Genomic DNA, 18,561 nt, shown 5'->3' on the forward strand with positions numbered 1-18,561 from the left:
AAATAAAATAAATAAATAAAATTCAGATTCTTTCCTCCAAATTCAGAATTGTTGGGAGGTCTGTTTCTATTTTTCTATCTGTTTGTCTGTCTCTCTGTCTGTCTGTCTATCTACCTACCCGTCTATCAATCTACTGTATAAATACACATAGGACCTACAATGGCTGTACATACATACATGTACACACAGACACAGACATAAAGCCAGACAGACACACACACACACACACACACACACACACACACACACACACACACACACACACATTATACATGCACACAGATATCCTCAACATACAAGCATAACTTCTCAGCATTTCTTAGTGCAAATATTAAGGGCATTAGTGCTTTGACAGAATAAGTTCTCACTCATATAGACTTTATTCATATAAATGTGCCTCCAAACATAAGGCACTATACACTGACTAAACAATGGACATGTGTACAATAAAAACAACTGACTATTACAGTCTATAAACATTTACAGTACTTAGAGTGCACCATAATCTCTGCATTCTTCTGGTACTTACAAAATATTTGTGACACAAGTCATGATTACGGAGAAAATGGTGCAAGACTAACATTTGAAAACAGAACTACACCTCAACAGCTACAGTATCTCTGAAGACTGCCACAATTCCTCTGCTAGGGATTGTGGACATTGTATATAAGGCTATGGGGTTTTCTGTGCCAATCAGCACTCAAGCATACAAAGGACTCAACTGAAAGATCGGTCTGCATCTGGTCGTCAGGGATACGTTCTACGGAGACTGCGTCTGGCTTCAGAGAATGATAACGTCAAAAAAAATAAAAGACTCCTCCGGACAGATGGATCCTTCTGTCTAACAAAGGACTAACTCACATGACATATCCCAGAATTGATTTGGATAATAATTTCAAGGGATTTTTCATGTGGTTGAAAAAAAAAATAGTGAACTCACAAAATGTCTATTTGCATTGCTACACATTTATACACAACTCTTCCTCAAAGCCATCACATGGGGGCGTGTCATCCAACATTGTTAGCACATCGTTCAGCAACATTGCATAGTGAATTAATGTTCAAGTTGAGCCCAAATGCTTTGCCCAGAATCACACTTACTTTTGAGGTTGACTTGTCTGAGGAGAATTGAATACCATCAATAGGTATAGCAATACAACTAATCTCTTAAAACACTTAACATCACTATGGCACAAATAAGACATTATAACTAATTAAAGAAACAAAGAGACAAAATTAATGAGCTCCTGCTACGTTGTCACAAGCTATTATTCCTACAGAAGTGAATGGTTTGATTTATGACCACCATGGACACAACCATGTAACTACAAGCATACACACTATTTCAATGCATTTTGTAAATTGAGGTCACATTCCCTACGACCTTTGCCCTTTAGCCCCTAGAGGTTACTTGTGATGTCGCTAACAAAAAGGAAGCTGCAATTGTCATACTATGGTACATGGGAGTTTATTGCATTGGAGCTAAATTTGTAAAGTATACATCTATGTGTATTGCAACAGGATGGAAAACACAGGTTCTGGTACATGCTGCAAGATCTTACTCTATGTCTACACTGAGACAAAATTTCCTTTATTGGTCTCAAATTTAGCGATCACTAAAATCTACCTTAATTTTAGTGAAATGTACACTACATTTACAAAAGGAAAATTGAATTTGTCATATTTCAAAGATAATTCTTTTTGCAGCTGCAGTCATAAACTATTTCAAATTTTTCCTTTGATTTCTTCACTTTGACTGTCCCTGAGTTTGGATATGCATAATTAGTCTCAAAGGTCATGGGTCAAGGTTAAAAAGAGGAGTTATCAAGCAACCTGCATGCTAAGATAGATGATAAGATAAAGGATAGGTATAACTGCCTTTTGTCATCACTACATTCTGTGATGACCTTTTCACTCACTTCTCTTCTTTCAACTGAAGGGACCACCCTCTTCCAGACATCAGGTGAAATGACTTTTTAAAATGAACATATCCAAAACTCTTTAAACTACTATAAAAGTGGAAATTTTCGCGGTGTTGAAATTTTCACGCATTTCGCGCAACCAGAAACTAGCGCGAAAATAAAAGCATGCGAATATTTCTGCTTGCCATATTGTCCTGTGCGTGATGTCTTGATTCCGCGGAATTAAAAACACGTGAAACTCTTCTTACCCGGCCAAGTGGGAAAAATTAGTCGCGCGAAAATATTCACTTTTGCAGTAGTCTCTGAGAAGAGAATTCATATACCAGCATGAAGTCACTCAATAATGAAATGCCAAGTGCAAGGACAGTGCATTTTGACTGTAATCATAATCTTTTCCCATGACACAGCTCTTCCTAGACTAATTAGCATTAAGACATACAATATGATAAATAGTGGTTGACACAAATAAACTTTTATTGCTCATCGTTTGAAAAGGAACCCACCCTTCTCTATCAAAATGAACTGTATTCTTCAGAAACATTAAGAATTCTCCAGCTGCTGGAAAACACATCTTCACACAGCCTCTCTCCCGACAGTTACGGGTAGGGGTTCTAAAGAAAAGAATAAGTTGCATCCACTGGCCATTACCATGTATGGCAGGTCATATTTTGCAATGGTATTACTTTTAGAGTTGACTGATATTTGTGAAGTTTGCAACACATCAGAATGTCGCCTCACATATTGCAACATATATCTTTGCACTGCATATGTGATATGTCATCATGAAAGCCATATAATGTCAGGAAACTACTTTTTTTTTTTTTTTTTTTTTAAGGTTTAGACAAATGTGAATTTGTTAGATGATAAGCTTTGAATTGATGTATTAATTTGCCCTACTTCATTTCAAGGAAAATAGTTTGAAAAGAATTGAAACTTAGAAACTGTAATGGTTACATTGCTAAAGTCAGCTTTATGTGAATTTTTCTTCATTTTTTTGATCTCCGACTTTATATGGGTAACATATGATGATGCACCACGCATCAAGGGAAAAGACAGCCTTTGCTTCTTGACAAAGGATGATATCTTTTCCTAATTCCATGGTTATGGTTCTCAATTGCTAAGTTAACCACGTAAAAAAATTCCTCAGCAGTCCAGATTCACAAAATATATGGCATATACCATACAATGTAGCTAAGAAGTATCAGATGTGTATGTTACTCACTAAAGTGCACTCTTCCTAACCTGTCATTGAGTTGAATTTCACGTTTACTTTTCACAACAGAAAACTATTTCATGTTTAACTCTCACTTCCTTTCTAAAAATTATAAAAAGAAATGCTGCATTGTTGAGGACAGGCCTTGATACGGAATGGAGAAGCTCATTATGACATTTTATGACAAGAATCCTTCATCAAATCATGAAGTGTTCTTTGGTCTCCAGAGTGTAGACTTTGGTTGGTGTGGCTGCTGAGTTTGTTCTGGATATTTCTCTATTTTCTCCTTTGCCCTTCATACATAGAGATCTAATGCAGCTACAGACATTGCCTGACATGAAACCATCAAAGAGGGCACCAGACAACTTTATTTATTCCTTCTTGCCTGATGGGTTGGCTCCTGCTAGCCTGCCTGCTTCAATGGAGTCAAAGGTCGGAAGACCAGCTGGCATGGCCAGGATACCGTGCTCGTCAGTCATGATGCGTTCCGCATCAGCTGTAACACGTCAACGTGGAGACAGGGAGAGAAAAAAATATAGGTGATGATGACGACACTCACATTTAACCTATTCAGGATAGGCTGATTTTGCTGCAACACGCATTTCCCATAGACACTTGCCCGAGTATATTTGGTACTCATCCTCAAAGGGTTAAAGCACATTCAGAAATCTGTCTTTTCGTTAGCCCTTAAATGTTTACTAAGATGTTTTCACAAAGCTAACAATTCATAGACAAGTAAAACTGGATATAGCCTTCCCATTTTTTCTTGTTTTTTTTTTTTGTTACATAATTCTACTACAGATTTTCATATGACTTTTTGAGAGAGACCCCAATGCATTATTTTGCCTCAACATCCGAAGAGGAAAGATATTTTGTGTGGTAAGATTAGCAAGAATACAACACCCTTACTTAACTTTATGCACAGTTGTGACTTTATAATTTTTGCTTTCTGTAGAAACTTTAAATTTCCAGCCTTCCATCTCCAAGACAGACAGCCTGTTCTACTTATTCATCAGCATTCAGAGTTACACACTTTTTGGTGCTATTTACATGTATCTACGTAATACTAAGACATTCAAAGTATCATTTAATGGAATTCACTTAAATTATGATCTTATTTTACTCTTTCATTTGTGAGAGTAAGTGCTTTCTGGTAACTTTCCTCCTATCTGTGTATTGACCGATTCTGTGACGCGCTATGTGTATTTTTGGCATGCGCGCAGCCATACTGGGTGTATCATCCGACCCCCCCTCCGCACTCCCCCACCCCTCTCCCTACATTAGCACGCGCGCAGAATGAAAAACTGCTTTAGCCAATAGGCGTCTCGTACTGAGTGCGCGAATGCTTGCTAGTGCGCGAACCTTTGTTACAAGTGCGTGATAAACATGTTGCCCCGGGGTGGGGGAGAGCAGGGGGGGTCGGCTGATACACACCGTGGCTGCGCCCTGTGCCGTAAAATGTCTGCTGCCCTCAACGAACCCGAATCGGTCAATAGGCTGGGGGGGGGGGGATTTCATCAAGTGTTTTGTTGCTCTCAGCCAATCAGATGCAATGATTTCAGAGCTTACAACAGTGGTAAGTGACTGACAAGTTTCATGAAACGCTGCCCAGATATTTTTACGATGAGTGGTAAGGAACACGTGACTACACTCACCCCGTATCCTCTCCACCTTAGTGTTATAGCAATAGTCCCACTGGTAGCCAACGATGAAAGTAAGAGGAAGAAGTGGAGCAAGGGCTGCTCTCCTTCCCCTGGCAGCTCTGTCTCAATAAAAGAAAATATGATGATTGCAGATGAATGAATAACTTGCAATTTGGGAATTAACAGAATACTGCCACAAACATACCTATAAAAGAGTAATTGCTACAGACCAGAAAGTATAAAAAAGACAGGTCAGGTGAAGTACATTTGACGCTGAATTCCCACACACATTAACATAGAACCTTTGAATAGTCATGGTACCAGGAGATATGCTGGATTTTAAGAAATTCCAGTTAGTCTTAAAATTTCTTGAAAAAAAAATCAGCATAATACAGTTTGTGTGAGAGACACACAAAGCAGAATCCCTCACAATTGATTACCTATGACAGAAAGTGCATGAGGACAAGAGTATGTACAGCCTGCTATACATCTTCAAATTCTACAAGCATGATCACTACATGCTTTTCATGTGATGTCTATTTTACACACATACGTAATGTGAAAGTGGGCCAGAAATCGATTCTCACACACAAATAAGTCCCCTGTAAAGAAATTGAGTCATAACTATTTTGAACGACGTTTAAACAAGGCTGATAGAAGTGAGATACAGCACAGAGCTAAATACTTCATCAAGCATTTGAGAATACAAAACTGATTATCAAGCATTTGTTAAAAGATGTGTTTTTATGTTAGCATTGTTTAAAAGACAACTTCTGAAAATGCTTTTAACCCATTCCATACTGAATTTTGAAACCTCCATAGACTTCACTTCATACACAGGCCACCGAGTTCCCGTATGGAATAGGTTAAAAGGCAAAATATACGAAATGAGCAAAGTTACTGATGACCAATTCTGGAGATACATTTTTAATTGACCTTAAGTAAATTCATCATTTTCCTGTACCCAAAGATGCGGTGTACAAGTTTTGTTATGGCAAGAGGTTTACCACAAACAGATATCTTTCAAATTCATTGTAAAGTTCAGACTAACATAAAGGAGCCCTCTGTGGCATACTTTACCATCTAACCTATCAAGTCTTTGAGATATAAGATATACAGTAAAAGCAATGTTCTACATTCATTCTTTTGATACCTACGCAGAATTCCCAATGACTGCAGATGATAAAATAAATACCAACCAAGACATACTGATACAGGGGGAAAATAACATTCTGATGGAAAACAAATTCTACTTAATTTTGTTGCCATATTTTCTAGACTATTTGGGGGAAAGAAAGAAAATATTGTAAACTAAATATGATAATAACACAATAACACACAAGCTGGCAGCCTTGCAAATGCTTAGTGCTCAGTAAAACATGACATATGGACTTCCTGTTTCTTTGCATTTTCATTTCTGCATTCCAATAAGTTTAGTCAAGCTAGTAAACACAAAATAAAGCATAAAACTTCATAACTATGGAAAAAGTGGTAACGAAAAAAAAAAAGTTCACAGGAGTACAAACTAACATTTACCTCAGGACATTTACACAGACAAATAAAACAAGCACATCGCTAAACAAAAAGCTTGATTTCTCACCCTGCTAGTCCAACTACTGCCATGACACCATAGAAAGACGCAAGCCAATTAAACAACTCTCTGGACCCAGCTAGCTGCATGGCCATCATTCTTTCTCGCATCTGGTTCTGCATCTGGATCTGGCGTCCAAGCTAGGAGTCAAATCACGGAAGAGTTGCATCATAAAACTGATGAAGATATCCACGTATCAAAGAAATCATAGGGTACAGAATCAGTCTCTTCTATTAAAAGAGACATACATGTGTACTACAAGTCTACTCTCAAATCCTGTAGTTGGGAGTTCTAAGAAAAAGTACTGCAGGTCTATTCTATTTTCAACACAGCACCTGCATGCTTGTTGGTCACATCTGTACAATTTACGAGTTCATGTGATATTGAATATCACACCTTGCCCCTTTGCAAAGAAAATCACATAGTAGCAATATCATTCATAGTACAGCATGTACGTTATATTGAAGATGTAATGCCCTATTATTTGCAAACTCTGAAACCTCATGACATAAAACAAACAAACAAACAAACAAAAACAAACAAGCAAAAACAAATGGCAGATAAAGAAAAATGTCTACAGATGTGACTGCATAGCTTAGAATTGTTTCTCGAAACTTGAGTCATATTTCACCAGTGAAATAGAATAAATCATAACTGTCAAGGGAATGAGCAGTGCCAGCCAATCAACATGTACACTGGGTTCAATGCAGTAATATCTTATATGCAGCTAAGCTGCACCAAGTTGTGTATGGTTGGTAATTGAAAGCGTCAAATTGATCCAGTGCAGATATACTTGTATTAAATTCAATTTTCCTTTTAGCTTTCCATAGAGTTTAATTTCAACACATGCCCCTTATTTCTTCTACCCCTTAGTCTCCCATACATCCCAATTCCTCTCCCCTTCCTTGTGCCTTTTATACAATTTCCAATACCTTCTCAGAGACTCCAACCCCAAGCACCTTCTGATCTGGAGATTCTCCCGCCTGAAACCCCTAGCAAACGGGAGACTCCAAGTTGATGTGTGCGAAGCGCGAAGTTCCTAGGATTCTAAATGTTCTCTGGTGCTATCTAAGGCTTATTTTTTCAACATACGATAGAAATAAGCAAGAAATCCTTTCCACCGGGAGACACAGAGCCAGGGCAGGAGAAATCAAATCTCAAACGGGAGAACGGGAGATTGTGCAAAAATGGGCTTTCGGCGGGAGATCTCCCGTCGAAAACGGGAGAGTTGGAGTCTCTGCCTTCTTTACTTCTCACCCATCTCCACATGAACACCTCATGACTCTTTTGTTCTGCTCCACCTCATGTTTAAGTTCAGCTCATGAACACCTAATCTTTACTTTCCATTGGTTCTTTCTATGACCTCAGGTCACACTCTTTTCCTTAGCATTTTGATTGGTTTGTGTAGTCTATGATTTAAATATGCAAATGGAAATAACTTGTGGGTTCTTGATAAAGAATCAGTCTACCACTGGAACTCACTGAGAGTGAGAGAGGAGCTCCTTCTTCTGCCTCTCCCTTTTTGCCCTTAATGTTTGTTGGAGGTTGACAAAATACTTCCCAGCTTGTGGAGTGCCGAGTGACTAGCTGATGATGATTTTGGACACCAGAATGAGTGTTACAGTTATATTATTACTCCTACAGAGACTCCAACTCTCCCGCTTTCGACAGGAGATCTTCCGCTGAAAGCCCGTTTTTGCAAAATCTCCCGTTCTCCCGCTAGAGATCTAATTTCTCACGCCCTGGCTCTGTGTCTCCTGCTTGAAATGATTTCTTACTGAGTGTCACCGTATGTTGAAAAATAAGCATGAGATGGCACAAGAGAGCACATAACACCCTAGAGCGGGACTCTGGACAGCCGCCGAGGAACTTCGTACTTTGCGCTCGTGATGTGCGCCTCGTGCACACCGAAGTTGGAGTCTCCCGTTTACTAGGGTTTTCAGGCGGGAGAATCTCCAGATCAGAAGGTGCTTGAGGTTGGAGTCTCTGCTCCTAAACAAGAACTTACTGTAGTCACTTGCATCTCTGACATGAACTCCTTGTTCTTCTGGAAGCTCTCATCCATAGCTTTTGCCATGAAGGACCCCATGATGAAATCGTCTTGTTCCTCTCAGTCTAGAAACTGAACAATAATTTAATGGTAAACTGTAAATGTGAAACAAAATGAAACACTTCAAACTAAAAAAAAATATCGTCATAATAACTTGTACAGGTGATGAATGCAGTCAAATTACTGACAAATGCTGAATTGCTCTCAGCACTGGATGCTATGTTAAAGCTCTTGGCTGTCTCCAAATGCTGCAGTATTTTGTAGTGTTAATGCATTAAATACTCGCACATAGCTTCTATCAGTAGTATCAGCAAGAGTTAATCTGAAATACATTTAATTATGAAGACGGCAGTACCAGGTACTGTACATCTATGCAGTAATGTACTCTCAATCTTTGTTTTTGGCCTGAATTGCTTGTGTTTAGACCTTCCTAATTTATGTCCACTACTTGTTAACATTTTTCATGTATCGAAGCCGGAATTTGTTCTGGTGTTAAGATGTTAGGTTAAAGGTCAAGCAAGCTTTGGGATACTGTAGACAATCTTTGTGGAATTTGAAGTGAAGGCAAAAGTTAATTTACAGTATTTAAAAGTCACAGGCAATAAATACCACCTTACCTAATGTTTGAGCTTTTGCTCAGCAATTTAGAAACATTCTATAATATCACATCATCACTGCTGCATTGGGTTGCTACTCACAGCTCACATCCAACCTTTATGCACTTTAGCAGTCATTTTTTAAATGTCTGCTTGTCAAAGTGGGACAATAAGATGAAAAAATTACATTGCTCAGATGTCTGATGGATAGCTACTTAATGCCATGGTTAATGATATTAATAGAATTGTCTGCTTTTGTGTTACAGTGCTGTTGATCTTTAGAAAAGTGTAATTAGTCCATAACATAGCTCAGCTGTAATGACCCGCTAATGAGCATCCCACCAATACCAATCTAAATCCCAGTGGGCATTGCATGGTTCATATTTCTCCTCCTGGTCTAATTACACACAGCCCTAGCTGTCGCTGTACACAAGTGTCGCGACAGTCTGGTCGGGCTACTCCTGGGCCCCGTAAAACTTGTTATCAGTAACAAGTTACGATAGTTGTTATCCTTGCATCTGATTGGCTGAGAGCAAATCTGTCACAGAAATGTGGCAGTTGTTACTAATAAATAGTTCCATGAAACAGGACCCTCGTTTCTCTCGATCATGCTCCCTACACACCAGTGTAGAACATACTCCTCCGACTCTGACACTCCGAGTTTGTGTAGGGTAGTAGGATCAGCATGATCGGAGCTGTCCCAAGCCCAAGGCTGAGCTGACCTCGCATGATTATTCATCAGGGAGGAAAGATGTCACCTCCCTGCTAAGTGTAAAGTACCAGACTGTAATGTACGGTACTACTACTACTACTACTACTAGAGATTCTATGGGCAAAATCAGTTTGCCTAATCCCAGGGCGCTCCTTGTACACAGTTTATACTGCGCTACGCATTGGGGTCAGTTACAGTTTGCCCAAACATGTTTCCCATTCTTCATCATCATTATCATTTTATCATTAGAATTTAGATTATCTAACATTTAACGTTAGCTACCTTAGACAATCATTCATTCGACCAAAAAAAAAAAAAAAACCACAACAACAATTCAATTCAGTACACATTTAATTCATAACTGCGATTAATATGATAGATTTCTCTCAGTCTTATTGTAAACAAATGGTTTTGTTCTATGCTCTGTAGATGCATAATACATTAATATGGGCTAGAGACCTAGGGTGGTATTCTGAAATCCTTCCTAGGAAGAAATTTCTTCCTAAGTCAGGATTTCTTCCTAAGTGGTATTCTGAAAATCTTCCTAAGTTTCTTCCTAAGTCAACTTAGGAAGAAATTTAGGAAAGGGGCGGAGATTATGCAAATGAGGATGAGATATGCAAATTTCTGACTTAGGAAGAAGTTGGTATTCTAGAACGCACTTAGGAAAGAATTTTAGGAAAATATTTAGGAAAGCTTCGCCCATGTCCTAAGTACGCAGGGCCCATAGGAATACACGTAGACTGGTTATGCAGGCAATGCATCATGGCCGCTCTTCTCCAAGATCAAAGATAACTTGTGTCAAGTGTGAACTCACGACCTGTGTAAAGGGGTGACAAAGCGCATCGCAATACCGACGCCCTAGCAATAAATTTACAAACACAATCCTGTACAACACAACACATAACTAACAGATCGTAAACTAGCGGTTAAAAAGAAATTTCACATCGCAATGTTGTATACGTAACAGTTAGCGCTAACACTCCTGTAGATCGTTCAATACCAATGCCACAATGGCCTTGTGCAAATATCTGGCAAGCTAGACGGTAGACATAAATCATGTAAATACTAAAATAGGCCAGTGCAGTGGTGGATTTCCATACTTACGATGGCTACACGCGGCTACAGTATCACGACTCCGAGTCGTCGAACTTCTCGGCGAGCACTTTCGTTGCTTGATCGATGTCCCAAATCACATGAGTCGTAACATACGGTTAGGTTTGCCCATTTAGTATTCAACAAGTCCAATGCTTGCCATGCGCTGACGGGGATTTTCGGTTGGTAATGAAATTTATGTGTACCAGCTCCTCAGTCACATTCGTCAAAGTCAGGTGAAAAACGACCCGGCCCCCTTTTTGGATCGGCAGCCGTAAACATCAAACATCACCCACTGCGTTAGCTTAGTCTAATGTCAAAACGTACCAATGCGTTAATTTCAGTCACCGTCACTGTGCATTCACTACATCATCTTTCTTTCTTTCTTTCTTCCTTTGTTTGTTTGTTTGTTTGTCTGTTTCTTTCTTTCTTTCATTAATTTTTCTCAATTTCTTTAGTTTCTTTCTTTAATTCTTCCTCTCATTCTTTGTTTTTCCTTTGTTTGTTTGTTTGTTTGTTTAAGTTTCTTTCCTTCTTTCTTTTTTCTCAATTTCTTTCGATTTTTTTCTTTAGTTCTTTCTTTCTGTCTGTCTGTCTGTCTTTCTTTCTTTATCTGTTTTCTCTTACTTCCTTTTTTGTTTTTAGCTGAGTTGCATGGGGTTAGTGAAATAATATTGATTGTATGCCTATCGAAACCACGTGTATACCGACATGATGCATTACATATATATTATATACTCGACATGCATGCTTTTCCACAAAAATGTGCTTGCATATTTTGTAACTGTCAAAGATTCTCATTTTCAGGTGTAGTCTCCGCGGATCATATCCCCGAAAAGAGACTGATCTTTTATTTGTTCGCAAAAACCGATAAGTCCATATTTGCCAAATGGAGATATTTCAGGCGATTAAAGGTCAAGAAAAATAAAGAGAATAATAAGAAAATTTTGCTTCTTTTGACTATATCTTCAAAAATGTACCTTCATGTGTAGTGACCAATACATCATTTGAAAGGTATTATTTTGTACTTTATGGCAGAGACCGTACTTCAAAATCTTCAAAAATGGACTTATCGGTTTTTGCAAACAAACTCTTCTATTGGTCAAAATGTTCGATGATCGCAAATGTCACGATTAATGGTAGATATCAAATATATAGCAGGGGCGGATCCAGGAATTCTATAAAGGGGAGACATCTTTACAAAATGAAAGGGGGCGCACGCGCCCCCATTTTTTCTTTATATTTCTTTTGTTTTAACAATAGTAATAATGAAAGAGGGGGCGCATGCCTGGTGCGCTCCCCTCTGGATCCGCCACTGGATAGGAAAACATATCTGACATGATACTATTAACCACTGGCGCAAATCAACAATCAATCATTAATTTTGTTAACTGATATACCACATGGTGGCCTAACTTTATCGAATGAAGAAAAATAAGAAGGATTTGACACACAGCGAAAGCTCATCTTATACCGAGTAAATGGAAACCGGGTGATGGAAACTAGACTATTGTTCCTAAAATGACAACGCCCTCTCTCGATTTCTATCGTGCCTGCGCCCGTACTTGTTTCCCATTGGTTAATGTACACCCGCGAATTTAAATGGTCATTTGCATTTCGACGTACAACATAGTGTACCGTAACTAGCTGTGTATACGTCCCATTGATGCTGCGCTGTGTGCTGTTACGCTTTGGCCGTATCTTTTAGATCTACGCGTCGCGTCTTTCCCATGTAAACTTCTGCATACGCATAGCGTAAGGTAAGTTTTGATATTGATTGTGACTTCTGTACTTCTAGCTGCGAACATCTAGCTAGTTACAGTTATTAATTCGGGTTCTTGACTTTACGTATATAAATCCTAGTTTGCGTTTGTTGTTGTCTTTGCTTGCAGATCGACCAGCTCGGCGTACGTAGCCCGACCGCAGACCCCGGCCCCGAGCAACACAACAGGGAGGCCGTCGACGACCCGACCAGACGCACATGAGACGCCCGCCCTAGAGCGCACGCGACTTGCTGTACAGCAGCGACAGAATTCAAAACTGGCTAGGGCCTACATACAGTGATCGAGTTACATTTACCTCGGGGGTGTTTCACAAAGAATTTACGTCGATCTTAGATTTTAAGATCAACTTAAAATTGTGGTAAGCTGTTGTATTGACTATTGTATTAACTTTCATAAAAAACGAAAATATTGGCGACTTTTTCAAACTACATTTAGGGTCCTATCTAGCATGTTTATGAATGAAATAAAGGAGATGAGACAGAGGTTTTTTCTGTAAATTTTAATAAAATTTGAAGTGGATTCTGAAAACAATACATAAATTTGAGGCTGCCAAATTTAAAAACGGAAACCAACTGCATACTATACCAGTGTAGGGATTTACCTCTTACTGTGTGCAGCTAGGGGACGATGTAATTCTTCCTGAAAAACGGTCAGGAGCAGTGGCAATCATAGTTGATTATTTGTTTACTTTTTACCTTTTGCGTGTAGAAATACTTTTGTTTTTGAATTCTTGTATTGATACTTCATCATGCATGTGTGATATATAGATTGTGCAATTGTGATGGTTGAGGGGTTCAAAAGCTTTACAGCCTATATGTCTTTGTGGATGTTCGCTGACAAGTTGGGGGTCATTGACATCCCCCACGAAAGGAGTGAAGCTTTCAAACACACGGCTGCATACAAGAACCACATATACCTATGTCCTGGGACCATTATAAGCACCTAGCTGTCCCTATATGGCCATAAAGTGTGCCCATCCAGCAAGCCAGCCAAAAGGGGCCTGGGTTAGTTATGTCAAACTTAGTGCCAACTGCCATAGTGACATGAGTGAAAGCTTTAAGACTTGTGATATACAATTGTACTAATGTTTCTGCTCAAATGACTGAAGCCACTGAATAGGCCCGCTACGAAAATCGAAATTTACCCCAAATATAAACATTGATTCAATATTAAATGTTAGTAGGGTTTACATTTATGAATTTAGTGTAGGCCTTAAACACACATCAGTGAAGTTTGAGGAAAATGGAACAATCTGTCCAAGATGCTTCCAGTTCCATGAAGAAAGAAATGAGAAAAGAGAAACCAGGGAGGTATTTTTTTTTTTTGTCCTGGTAACTTCAGTGGTTGTACTTTAAGCTTCTTTGTCTCTGGTTAATGCAGATTCATCACTTCAATCCAATGTAAATATGATTACCATATGATCATGTCATTGTCCCAATTCTTTTGCAGTTTTTCTGATGGGAGGGTGAGTTTTGGCTTTCATAATTTATGAGAAGAGCTTGAAGTTTGTCATCAATGGCCATGGAATGCCCGGAGCTTGCTTGTACTGTGGCAGTTGAGAAGTTGAACCCCAGCGGAGAGGTCACCAAGAGGACTGTATGCAGAAATGGAAACCTCATTCTGGGAAGGAATGAATTCAAGGACATCATACTCCGAGTCATCACTGGTGTGTACAATGCTTCCTCTTTTCCTAACTTTGTTAAGATTTCTAAATTGTAGGGCTCCACAAGAAGGCGATAGTTGGGGAGTGGCTGGAATGACCCGTCTAGATGTACTAAACTTAGTCAGCTTCCAGCAACGTTGCGAGATGAAGTACAGCTGTAAGAAGACCCCTCACCAAAGCAGTTACCCAGCATTTTTTTTTTCCAATTATCCAAAATTGAAGCTTGCAGGCGTTACAAAATGCCATGACACACCTTTGTCATTACCACCACTATTTGTATGCATGTGTATTTTGCATTTTTCATATTTTTGCTTTAGAAATACTGACAGGTTTGATTTATGAAATGCATCTTATTCTTCAGGATCTATGAAATATAATGAGTGATTTATATGTTCTAGCAAACAATTGTAAGGGAACAAATAGGTTTAGGTGCGAAATAGTCAAGATGAGTATATGATTCAAACATGTGAATCTATCTCTTTGGAAGTGTGCAGCTATACATTGTACATCATGTAAATCATGTAAGGAGGTTTTGACATTTTGAGCATGAACAAGTAAAAGGAATGCAATTTAGGTGCTAGTGATGGTAATGCTCCAAGAGGGTGTAACTTATTTTATGAGAAACACAAATTCAGAGACTCCAACTCTCCCGCTTTCGACGGGAGATCTCCCGCCGAAAGCCCATTTTTGCACAATCTCCCGTTTTCCCGTTTGAGATTTGATTTCTCCCGCCCTGGCTCTGTGTCTCCCGGTGGAAAGCATTTCTTACTTATTTCTATCGTATGTTGAAAAAATAAGCCTTAGATAGCACCAGAGAACATCTAGAATCCTAGGAACTTCGCGCTTCGCACACATCAACTTGGAGTCTCCCGTTTGCTAGGGGTTTCGGGCGGGATAATCTCCAGATCAGAAGGTGCTTGGGGTTGGAGTCTCTGCAAATTCTATTTCCTGTTCAGTGTTTGTAGTACATTCATCCCTTTTGTGATCCCCTTTCACCTCCATTCTTCATTCTGTGTTCTTTTTTGTGCCACTGTGTGTGATATGCTGCCATACACAGGAAAAACTTCAGCATCTTTCCAAATGCAGGATGTTGCGATCCATCGCCGCTTTGCCCAGGATGGGAAAGCATGCATTCGCCTGCCGAGGCAGAGTCTTCAGATTATGATTTCTAACAGCCCACCTCACCAGCTCCTCACCTTCCTCAAGAGCTTGGCTGTCAAGATGGCCTGTAAAAAATCAGATAAGGTATCGTATGTCGGAAGTAATCCTTAAATCTTACCCGGCCAGGTATTCTGGTACACATAGTCAGGTATCAGGGAGTTAGGGCAGGAAATAAAGAATGCGCGGGTAGTATTTCATGATCTTATTTCAAAATTTGTGTTCATATTTGTGATATAAAAATGCACAGAGGCTTTGAATTTTGTCATTATTTACACCTGTAGTAAGTACCAAAGTACTGCTTTTAAATGGTTAAGATTGAATATTTGCACAGTTTAAAACTTTCAGGGTTTTTTTTTTAATGCTTCTTTGCTTTTCTTTTATGTCTTTTTTTCATGTTTTACTCTTCATCAATATTCAATAATTTACTTGATTACCCGTCCACAATGATACCATATGTTAATAAAATTGTGATTAATCAATAGGAATAATAATTTATTTTCAGTAATTCACAAGTAAACAAATATTTAAAGCAACAATATAAATTCTTCAGATCTATTCAGTTTTTATAGAGATTGACATAGAGGAGATTGTTTATTGCGGGTTGGAATTATCACTCACGTGGTATAATGGATACTTAAAATGGCTGCCTCCTGTCGTGAAAACATATTAGGGATATTACTCATTACCAGTTCACAGAACAAAAGCTTGAGTGAGTTCTTGCAATCACTTTTTGTTTGTTGACTTTCTGGAGTTGTGAGTCATTCGCAATTAAATGACCTTTCCGTGTTTTCTTGTCTCCTTAAAAATTCCTTGTTAGATTTTGACTCAACTTGTCAGGAACCGTTCCTATGGGTAGGTGTTACAAGGCTGTTCAAATGATTCATTCCCCGCCCCCATGAGGCATATAACTTCCGCTACAGTTCTTTGCATACAGTTGTCATGATTTGCAAGCTTGGTGTTATTGCTGTTTTGTAGCTCTGTGAAAGATTGTGTATTCAAGTCTATTCATTAAATAAATGTACAGTACCATGTAAGCGAAACAGCAGTATCCATCAATACTTGACTGCTTGTGCTCTCAGGTCATCAGTGAGAGGGTGCGGCTGCTGTCTGAGAAGGCCCAGACATTCAGTGAAATCAGTCCCCTCAACCAGAAGGATGTTGACACTCTGAACAACCAGCGAGCCAATCTGCTGGAGGCCAAGGGTACATCCACCACCCCAGGGGCCATCAAGGGTCGCACCAGAAAACGGCCAAGGAAAGTGGACCAAGACACAAAGGCTGATCAAGTAAGGGTCACTGTCAATGACAGACATTTATTATTAGAATTCTTGCAGTGCGAGACTAATTTATCAATGTAATACAATCTGACCTCTCTCATCCGGCCTCCTTTTGTCTGCATTGCTCTATTATCCAGACGCGATCTTGCTGTGATTTTTTTTCCCCAATCTGATAACTACGGGGAAAAGGGGGATTTCGATCTCAAACAAAATTCCTAAATAACTCTCATTAATTACATATTATTCCCAACATAATTAACATACATTCACATTAACTTTTCATCTAAATAACAATATGCATTCAGACATTTACTATATCCCCACTTCACTGCAAGAACATAGACAGAAAACTTTCCATTAAATCAGGACACTGTACAAGGAGGCAGCTGTGTGTATTAAACATTGAGTCATATCCAGCCAAATCCCTTATCTGGCTGAGCACTGGTCCCAACGTGTCTGGATAAGAGAGGTAGGACTGTATAACTAACTTTGGTTGGTGTTGATAATTCACATGAAATGTTTAATGTGTAACTGAGTTTTAGAAATTCCCAAAGAATGGTACACCCATATCTGAAGATGTTGCCTATGATGAAGTTTTAGTAGCTGGTTTGCAATGTTCGGCTGTATTAATCTTTGTTTCAGACTAATTATTCCTTGACATTTGTGTGCTTGTGTGTGTACAGTGGACTACTGTTATAATGAAATCCTTGAGACTAGCAGTTTTCTATTGTTATAGTAAAACTTTGTTATTGTGTAACAATCAAACAATAAAAAATATAGAGTGGATAATGTTAGGGCCTGATCGAGTCTTTATTTTGTTGTAACCGGAATTTTGTTATAACCGTGTTAGTTATAATGGTAGTGCGCTGTATCTACTTGTTACTCTGTTACAGGAAAACCTTGCCCCTCGCAAGAAGCTGAATCTGACACAACTAAAGAAGGAACCTCCTCTGACGAATGAACAGAAGAAGGTCCTTAGTGCCGTGTTAGCTGGCCAGAGTGTCTTCTTCACAGGCAGTGCTGGCACGGGCAAGTCTTTCCTACTCAGGCATATCATCGGCGTTCTGCCCCCGGACTCAACGTTTGCCACTGCGAGTACTGGGGTGGCAGCTTGTCACATTGGTGGGACTACACTCCACCAGTTTGCAGGTATGGGCTGCATATTTCTACAGTAGTGACTTCTGAACATTTGCTCACTGAACAGCATATACTGGATATCATATTTTTCCCCGTGATTTTGTACCAGCCATCCTTTGCACCTTAGCTTGATTATCAAAACAAACAAACAAACCCACCAAACAAACAAAAAATTATGAGATGTGAGTGATGCACCTTTTTTTTATCATCAATTGTGTCAAATATATATCACACACACTCACCAACACACCCACACAAATGATGCAAAACTTTGGGGAGAACGTCCTATGGTATATTTAACGTGACATTAGTTGTATGTATATGTGTGTATGCTATATTATTTTGTTCATGTGTATGTTGTATATGTGTGCTGTGTGTAAGTGTTTTTAATACAGCCAGAAAACATGTTGAATATTTTGCCACCCACCAGGTATGGGCTCAGGTGCTGGCACCCTACAGCAGTGCATAGAGCTGGCTTCTAGACCCACTAGAAGACAACAGTGGAGGAAATGTAAACATCTCATCGTGGACGAGATCTCCATGGTTGATGGCAACTTCTTTACCAAGTTGGAGGTAAGCGTCATTTTTCCCAGTAGATGAGTCTCCTGGAATTATCTTCTACACTGGATCCATCCTTTATCCTTCAAGCTTGTCTACCCTTGCTTAGAGCCTTTATTCCTCTCTTGCATATTCTTGACATTGTTGATATGAATTTTG

General features: G+C 39.1%; 2 protein-coding genes across 2 annotated transcripts; one reads left to right on the forward strand and one right to left on the reverse strand.

Moving 5' to 3' along the window:
- Nucleotides 1-3,352: 3,352 nt before the first annotated feature.
- LOC139733318 (plasminogen receptor (KT)-like) lies at nt 3,353-11,079 on the reverse strand. The gene is made up of 5 exons (XM_071644155.1): nt 10,835-11,079; nt 8,378-8,491; nt 6,379-6,509; nt 4,791-4,897; nt 3,353-3,631 (listed from the first exon to the last, which is right to left on the reverse strand). The coding sequence occupies exons 2-5, from the start codon at nt 8,456-8,458 to the stop codon at nt 3,507-3,509; spliced, it is 444 nt and encodes a 147-aa protein (XP_071500256.1). The 5' UTR covers nt 8,459-8,491; nt 10,835-11,079; the 3' UTR covers nt 3,353-3,506.
- A 1,771-nt stretch (nt 11,080-12,850) lies between these two features.
- LOC139733335 (ATP-dependent DNA helicase PIF1-like) lies at nt 12,851-18,417 on the forward strand (the record flags this gene model as incomplete). Its single annotated transcript, XM_071644173.1, has 6 exons — nt 12,851-12,964; nt 14,056-14,272; nt 15,327-15,514; nt 16,510-16,716; nt 17,601-17,856; nt 18,275-18,417. Coding segments are annotated over exons 2-6 (945 nt in total), but the record flags the coding sequence as incomplete, so codon positions are not given.
- Nucleotides 18,418-18,561: the final 144 nt, after the last annotated feature.

The sequence above is a fragment of the Diadema antillarum genome, unplaced genomic scaffold, assembly GCF_040938485.1.
Source record: "Diadema antillarum isolate AM-2024a unplaced genomic scaffold, OU_Dant_1.0 seq00000471_RagTag, whole genome shotgun sequence".
Taxonomy (NCBI): Eukaryota; Metazoa; Echinodermata; class Echinoidea; order Diadematoida; family Diadematidae; genus Diadema; species Diadema antillarum.

Bases quoted from the DNA above. Each gene is read 5' to 3' on its own strand.
- LOC139733318 (XM_071644155.1), bottom strand. From the start codon at position 8,458: ATGGGGTCCTTCATGGCAAAAGCTATGGATGAGAGCTTCCAGAAGAAC. The intron at 6,510-8,377 runs GTAAGTTCTTGT...TTTGACTCCTAG, and splicing joins CAGAGATGCAAGTGACTACA to CTTGGACGCCAGATCCAGAT. The intron at 3,632-4,790 runs GTGAGTGTAGTC...GACGTGTTACAG, and splicing joins TAAGGTGGAGAGGATACGGG to CTGATGCGGAACGCATCATG.